This window comes from Aspergillus vadensis (assembly GCF_003184925.1).
Source record: "Aspergillus vadensis CBS 113365 unplaced genomic scaffold BO88scaffold_11, whole genome shotgun sequence".
Lineage (NCBI taxonomy): Eukaryota > Fungi > Ascomycota > Eurotiomycetes > Eurotiales > Aspergillaceae > Aspergillus > Aspergillus vadensis.
The window spans coordinates 710,118-717,014 of NW_020292049.1; the positions used below are offsets into that span (position 1 = coordinate 710,118).

At 50.4% G+C, this 6,897-nt stretch overlaps 2 protein-coding genes across 2 annotated transcripts; both read left to right on the plus strand.

The window, feature by feature from the left end:
* Positions 1-1,707: 1,707 nt before the first annotated feature.
* BO88DRAFT_320430 (lytic polysaccharide monooxygenase AA11 family protein) lies at positions 1,708-2,922 on the plus strand (the record flags this gene model as incomplete). The annotated part of the gene is made up of 1 exon (XM_025702470.1): positions 1,708-2,922. A coding segment is annotated over one exon (1,215 nt), but the record flags the coding sequence as incomplete, so codon positions are not given.
* A 279-nt stretch (positions 2,923-3,201) lies between these two features.
* On the plus strand, positions 3,202-5,165 carry BO88DRAFT_365676 (60S ribosomal protein uL4). Its single transcript, XM_025704016.1, has 4 exons — positions 3,202-3,745; positions 3,841-3,935; positions 4,013-4,163; positions 4,235-5,165. The coding sequence occupies exons 1-4, from the start codon at positions 3,582-3,584 to the stop codon at positions 4,995-4,997; spliced, it is 1,173 nt and encodes a 390-aa protein (XP_025563055.1). The 5' UTR covers positions 3,202-3,581; the 3' UTR covers positions 4,998-5,165.
* Positions 5,166-6,897: the final 1,732 nt, after the last annotated feature.

Here is a 6,897-nt window from a genome sequence, read left to right on the forward strand (position 1 = left end):
GCTCGGTGGAAGGAATTGCCTGGGGAGCTTGGGATTGGGCTGAAGGATCATCTTGGAGATGGAGATGTATGCTTAGTTGAGTTTTCCTGTGGTCGAATGAGGTGTCCCAGGAATGGTCTCGCCCACGCCTTCTCTTACAATGGGGTTTCGTTGAGCCTGCCTCCAGTTGATGGGGACTGGAATGATGACAGGAGAACGAACTTCTTCAGTGTCCTTCGTACGTATGGAATGTTGGGATCTTGGTAGAGGCGAAAAAAAAAGGAGAGTGTGTTTCGCCTGGACTCACAATTCGCTGCTGCCTTTTGGAAAGAGTCATAGAAATGCACATCTTTGCTCAGTGGCTGCGAGGCTGTGTCCATCGCCCCACGTCGGCTTCATCTTCCGCAAAGGCTGCAATGTAAGGGCAAGGGGAGCTTCGGTCAGTGAGCGGGTCACAGTTGACCAAGCCGAATGGCGAACTTTGGAGGTTCATTCGCCGAGCAGAAAGAATAATCGGAAGAAGTGGAAAGGGCAAGATGACCGGTCGGACAACGTTGTCTAACTAGTAGGCTGGCGGATGATACTTTTTACTTACTTTTAGTTGGAAGCCGATCAATCAGAGCGAATCCGCGACCTGCAGGCGTTGATTGGCAAATGCCGGCGCCAACCGCCTTGAGCCCAGCCAATGAAGCGACGGGCCGGGCTGATGGTGCGACAGATGGGCTGGCAGGGGTAATACTGAGTCTCTTGTATCTACTCAGTAAACACAGTCATGCGTCGCTAGCCGAAGTCCCAGGTTCCGCTGCGGGTTTGTTTCATCTTTTCGACTATGGAGTCCCTTTCGCCAGGGACCACTCAGGGTCCATCTGCACTCCCAAAACTATGTGTCCCACGACTCGACATGCAACCCAACCCAATTCACTGTCCGTCTGTCAATCTTCACCCCCTCCCCACTCACACGCATCTTGACTTTCGGTGCGCGCCTACTACAGCCTGTCTCATTCCGTCCAGTCTCCTGGGTACCCTGATTCACCGTCATGGCGTTCTCAAACAGTCCAAATCTTAAGTATATAACACCCCCCGGGGATGCCAGTGTTGATCCTCTTTCTTCTTTCTCTTCTTCAACCACGCTGGAGCGTTCAGTCCTTTCTTCGTTCTACACTGTTCGACAGTCTTACTATCACCAGGCTAGTCCTGCTTTCTTTCGACACTCCTTTTGATTTCATTCAGATCTTCGTTGTGTGCCTGCGGCAGACTCCGACCTTCCCTTCTACTTCCCAAGAACTGAAGCTATCCTTGTCCTGTGATATCACACGTTCGTGACAAAGGCCTGTTTCGACTAGACAAAGTCATCGTTGGGACAAGCTCACCTTCCATTCGGTTCTACAAAGGTATTGTCATCTCGCCTTATCCGGGTACTTGCCCGGGTACATTTTCATTGTCTCCCATAACCTTGTGCCCCTCTACACATCCTTGGCCATATCCTGCTTCAACTATACGGGTATCACCGTCTCTTGCCCATATACCTCTTACCAACGAATCATGCATGATCTCAATATAAACCCAGAACTTCATCCTTTTCCTTCATTTCTCTCCTTCATAGCTAATCCATCTGCACTAGACTTTTGCTCAACGCAACCACCTGTTCTGTCTCGTCTGGTACGGTCAGAACTTCAAACACTCCTTTAGCTGTCGAATAGTGCAAAACAAAAGCGACGCTCTTTCACCATGTTTTCCAAGTCGATCCTTACGGCCGCTGCTCTTTTGGGCATCTCCGCCGTTGAAGCACACATGATCATGACTGAGCCCATTCCCTATGGAAAGGATACCCTCAACAACTCGCCTTTGGCAGCCGATGGCAGCGACTTTCCTTGCAAGCTGCGCTCCAACACCTACGAGGTCAGCGAGTGGAATACCGCCCAGATCGGGGAGAGCATGCCTTTGACCTTTGAGGGTTCCGCCACTCACGGTGGTGGCTCCTGCCAAGTCAGTCTGACCACCGATCTGCAGCCTACCAAGGATTCCGAATGGATGGTCATCAAGTCTATCGAGGGTGGCTGCCCCGCCAACGTGGATGGAAACCTTTCCGGTGGTGCTTCCATGGCCGACCCTACCAAGTTCAACTACACCATTCCGGACGGCATTAGCCCCGGCAAGTACACGCTCGCCTGGACTTGGTTCAACCGCATCGGAAACCGTGAGATGTACATGAACTGTGCGCCCCTTGAGGTCCAGAGCGCTTCTTCTAAGCGGTCCGATGTTGAAGAAAAGCGCGATGTCGAGAAGCGCTCTTCCACCTTCCCTCCCATGTTTGTCGCCAACGTCAACGGTTGCACCACCTCCGAAGGTGTCGACATCCGATTCCCGCAGCCTGGTGACGACATCCAGTACAATGGCGAGCCCAGCAACCTGGCTTCCGCTGGCGCCGCCGCCTGTACCGGTACTCCCACTTTTGCTGCCGCTGGTGACAGCAGCACTGGCTCCTACTCTGGATCTGGCTCCAGCTCTGGTTCCGGCTCTGGCTCCGCCAGTTCTTCGGCCGCTGCTGTTGTTACTTCTGCCCCGGCCGCCACCTACACTGCTCCTGCGGTTGCGAACACTCCTGCACCCAGCTCTGGAAGCAGCGGCTCCAGCTCTGGTTATGGTTCTGGCTCCGGTTCTGGCTCCAACTCTGTCTCCAGCCCTCAACCCAGCTCTAGCTCCAGTGCAAGCTCCAGCTCCAGCTCTGGTGCGCTCTCTGGATCTTGCAGCGTGGAGGGCGAGTGGAACTGCATCAATGGCTCCTCTTTCCAGCGCTGCGCCAGCGGCCAGTGGACCGCTGTTCAGAATGTGGCTGCCGGTACCCAGTGCACTGCTGGACAGAGCTCCAACTTGGCCATTTCCGCCATCAAGTTGAAGCCCCGTACCGTTAGGGAGGGCCGCGCCAGACGCCACGCTCACGGTGGACATGTGCACGCTTAAATGTGGATTGATTGAAAAATGTGATCCGGGTGGCTAGCCCATACCGATCGACTTACATTCGTTTCCTTGCACAAGGCGTAGTGCTCGGACCCTTTTGAGATTTCCTGTTTACCTTGTACCATTTGCAGTAGAGAGGATCCTAAATGAAATTAACGTTGGCCAACGATAATTACCATTATAAACAGTAGTCACTTTTTTCTTATTAATCGTAATTGTAGACTCCTTGAGTGTAACTGCATGTCGTAGTGACGACTCAGGTGGTGTTCTGGGCGTCGGATGATCTCTCCCGTGGCGATAATTATACAGACAAGACTTTGGATAGCTGGACTCGACATCAATGAAAAAAAGATAAATATTCAGTTTTATCCTACTAGATAATGTTATATCTTGTACTTGGTAGTATTTTGGTATCGCTCTCAACATTCTCCGCGAGACTACATTGATTCCAAAGAGACAAGGAGAAATTGCATGTGTGAAGGGTAGATCCAAGCATGTCAAGGTATAACCGCGGTTCCCCATATCGATAAGATTAGTTCCGCCTCAGGCATCAACAGCCACCCAAAGCGGCAACAGGGCTAGGGCTTTGCCGCACCCACGACGGGCGGGTGAGACTAAGCGAAAATTTGCGCGCTCATCTTGAGATGCTCGATCTCCAACCTCGAACGACGACAACGACCACCCTACCGTCGACAAAAATGGCGTCTCGTCCTACCGTCACCATCGCCGGCGCTGATGGCAAGCCCACGGGGGCTACCTACCCCCTCCCGGCTGTTTTCGCCTCCCCCATCCGTCTTGATGTTGTCCAGTATGTTTCAGCCTTTTACGACGAAAATTCGACTCGCTGGGAGAAAGAATGAGAAAGCGGAGGAAATTCGATGGCTGACGGATTTCGATTTACAGGCAGGTGCACACCGGTATGGCCAAGAACAAGAGACAGCCCTACGCTGTGAGCGAGAAGGCTGGTGAACAGACCTCTGCTGAGTCCTGGGGTACCGGTATGTGCACAAATTTGAAGAAAATGCCAAGAATTTGCAGGAGAATCGGGATGACTGATGGATGTGAATAACTTCAGGTCGCGCTGTCGCTCGTATCCCCCGTGTCTCCGGTGGTGGTACTCACCGTGCCGGTCAGGCCGCTTTCGGTAACCAGTGCCGTTCCGGTCGTATGTTCGCCCCTACCAAGGTCTGGCGCAAGTGGCACCAGAAGGTCAACGTTGGCCAGAGGTATGATGAGAATCCGACCGATGAGGTACACGAATGAACCAGAAGGAGAGGAACTAATGGCTTTTCTTTAGACGTTTCGCTACTGCCTCTGCCCTCGCTGCTTCTTCCGTTCCTTCTCTTCTGTTCGCTCGCGGTCACCGCGTTGCCAACGTTCCTGAGGTCCCTCTGGTCGTTGACTCCAAGACCTTCGAGAACTCCGCTGTTACCAAGACCAAGGCCGCCGTTGCCCTCCTCCAGGCTGTCGGTGCCGGTGCCGACCTCGTCAAGGTCCAGAAGTCCCGCAAGATGCGTGCCGGTAAGGGTAAGCTGAGGAACCGCCGCTTCCGCCAGCGCCGCGGTCCTCTGGTTGTCTACAACCCCGAGGTTGATGGCAAGGAGCTTGTCCGTGCCTTCCGCAACATCCCCGGTGTTGAGACCTCCTCCGTCTTCTCCCTCAACCTCCTCCAGCTCGCCCCCGGTGGTCACCTCGGTCGCTTCATCGTCTGGTCCTCCGCTGCTTTCGAGGCCCTCGACAAGGTCTACGGCACCACCACCACTGCCTCCGCCCTCAAGAAGGACTACCTCCTCCCCCAGAACGTTGTTGCCAACGCCGACTTGGCCCGTCTCATCAACTCTTCTGAGATCCAGTCCGTCCTCCGCGCCCCCAAGGGTGAGGCTCGCACCAAGCGCACCAACATCCAGAAGAAGAACCCTCTCCGCAACAAGCAGGTCATGCTCCGTCTCAACCCTTACGCTGCTGCTTTCTCCAAGGAGAAGCTCGGCCAGCAGACCGTTGAGTCTGCCAAGCCCGAGCGCGCTTCCAAGGACTTCCTCAACACCCTCTACGAGGCGTAAGTTAGTGGTCCGGGGTTTCACGCTGGGAAGGTATGATATGAGATTGTTTTCGGTTTAAAAGGTAGCACCAATGAACAGGTTCGCAATACCCATAATGAATTAGTAGTTTTTATGAAGTAGCTTCTAGTAGTTTTCCAGTACACGCTTCTCATGTAGTTCTTCCACACCTGAAATGTTTTGAGATAAAAGAATCGACTACATTCATGTGCTCGGTATCTCTTGTACTTCCAACCCACTATCCATACACTTCTACGTCCACTGCAACAGAAGAGAAATTACAGCATTGAAATTGATGCACCACCCAATCCGTACCATCAATACAATCATTCTACACCCTACAAAGCGTAGCTCCAACAAACAATCAGCAGTGCATAATCCCCTACATGGTACCTAGAAGTACACTTGCCAATCGGTACAACTCCCATATTTGGCTAATTATCAAACCCGACCAATCCAGTCTACCATCTCATCCATATATACCCCTGCTATAACCCAGGATGACCAGCCCAACTCAATCACAAACAAGCAAACATGTGAACACCTATGCCACACTACTTGATTTCCTAATTATTATCGCCGAACTGACCCGAGCATTGAGTCTTGTTTGTTATTTGTTGTTTACCGGAATGAGATAGTTAGTAGTAAGTAAGTAGTGGTGGGGATTGCTTTCACATGATAATGTGAACCACAACTGAACAGTTACCAGTGAGTTACCTTTACTAACTAATATCAACACGGTAGTAACTAGTTAGTATCCAACTAATTACTAACCCTCTTCAATACAATATACTTCGCTTCAAACCTCTCGGTACCCAGTTACATCAAGCGACTAAATAATACGTAAGTAGTCAATAGTAGCTGTCGGGTTCGGGACTTGCATCGGGATATATGAATACCCACATTACTTATTGACTGCAACTACTGTCTAGACGACCGGACACGGACCTTTGAAAGGTTAGTTACTACTAGTAGTGCCTGCTTAACTAAGGTGGCTATGTTTTGCTGCAGCCTGGTAATTCCATCAATCACTACTAAGCTATATTAGTAGAAAGTCAAATACAAGACAGTTCAAAGTTAATATATATTATTTTGAAACCGATGGAGCAGCAGCAGCAGCAGCATCATGCCACCCGTATTATTCCTCATAAAGTTACTGTTAGTTGCTACTTACTACCCCTATTAGTAGGGATCTGGATTACAGTAGGACATGGCAGATTGTAGTTAGGTACAATGGGCATTATGATACCGTAGTTTACTAGTATCCATGTATCACCACTACAATGCACGACAACTACTTAAGATATATTCTCACGTACAATAAATATATAGTAGAACATCCGATACCCTCAACCCCAGCAATAGGGTAATAGTTTATCCAAATTATCCTCCTCAAGATAGTTGAGTATTCGTTACTATCTCCTATATTAACCCCCAACATAACATAATCAACTAACTAACAATTCAATCACATCCTGGTCGCAACTAACTACTACCCGAACTACTTACTAACGCACTCTAGTACGGAGTATGCCTTAGCATTTACTACTACTGCACCACCCTCCCTCCCAACAAATCATATCTCTCATGTGCATTTGCGCAGAAGGGTTAGTCTCGTGCTTTTGTTCGACAGGGGGAGGGATTTAGGGTGTGGAATTTATCTTCCTTCCTTCCTTTCTTCTTCCCACTCCGTTGGTCCGTCGCTGGTGTTGTGCCTTTTGCTTTTGCTTATGGTCGGAGGTCGGAAGTTATCTGGGGCGACAATTAACTAGTACTGTATCCATCCTAGTGTTGGTTTGGTTTTCTTCTGGTGGGCTGGATAGATGGATGGATGGATAGATGAGCCCGGTTAGATCCGAAATGGACTTACAGTTGCTGTACTAAGTATTTAACTAATTACTAC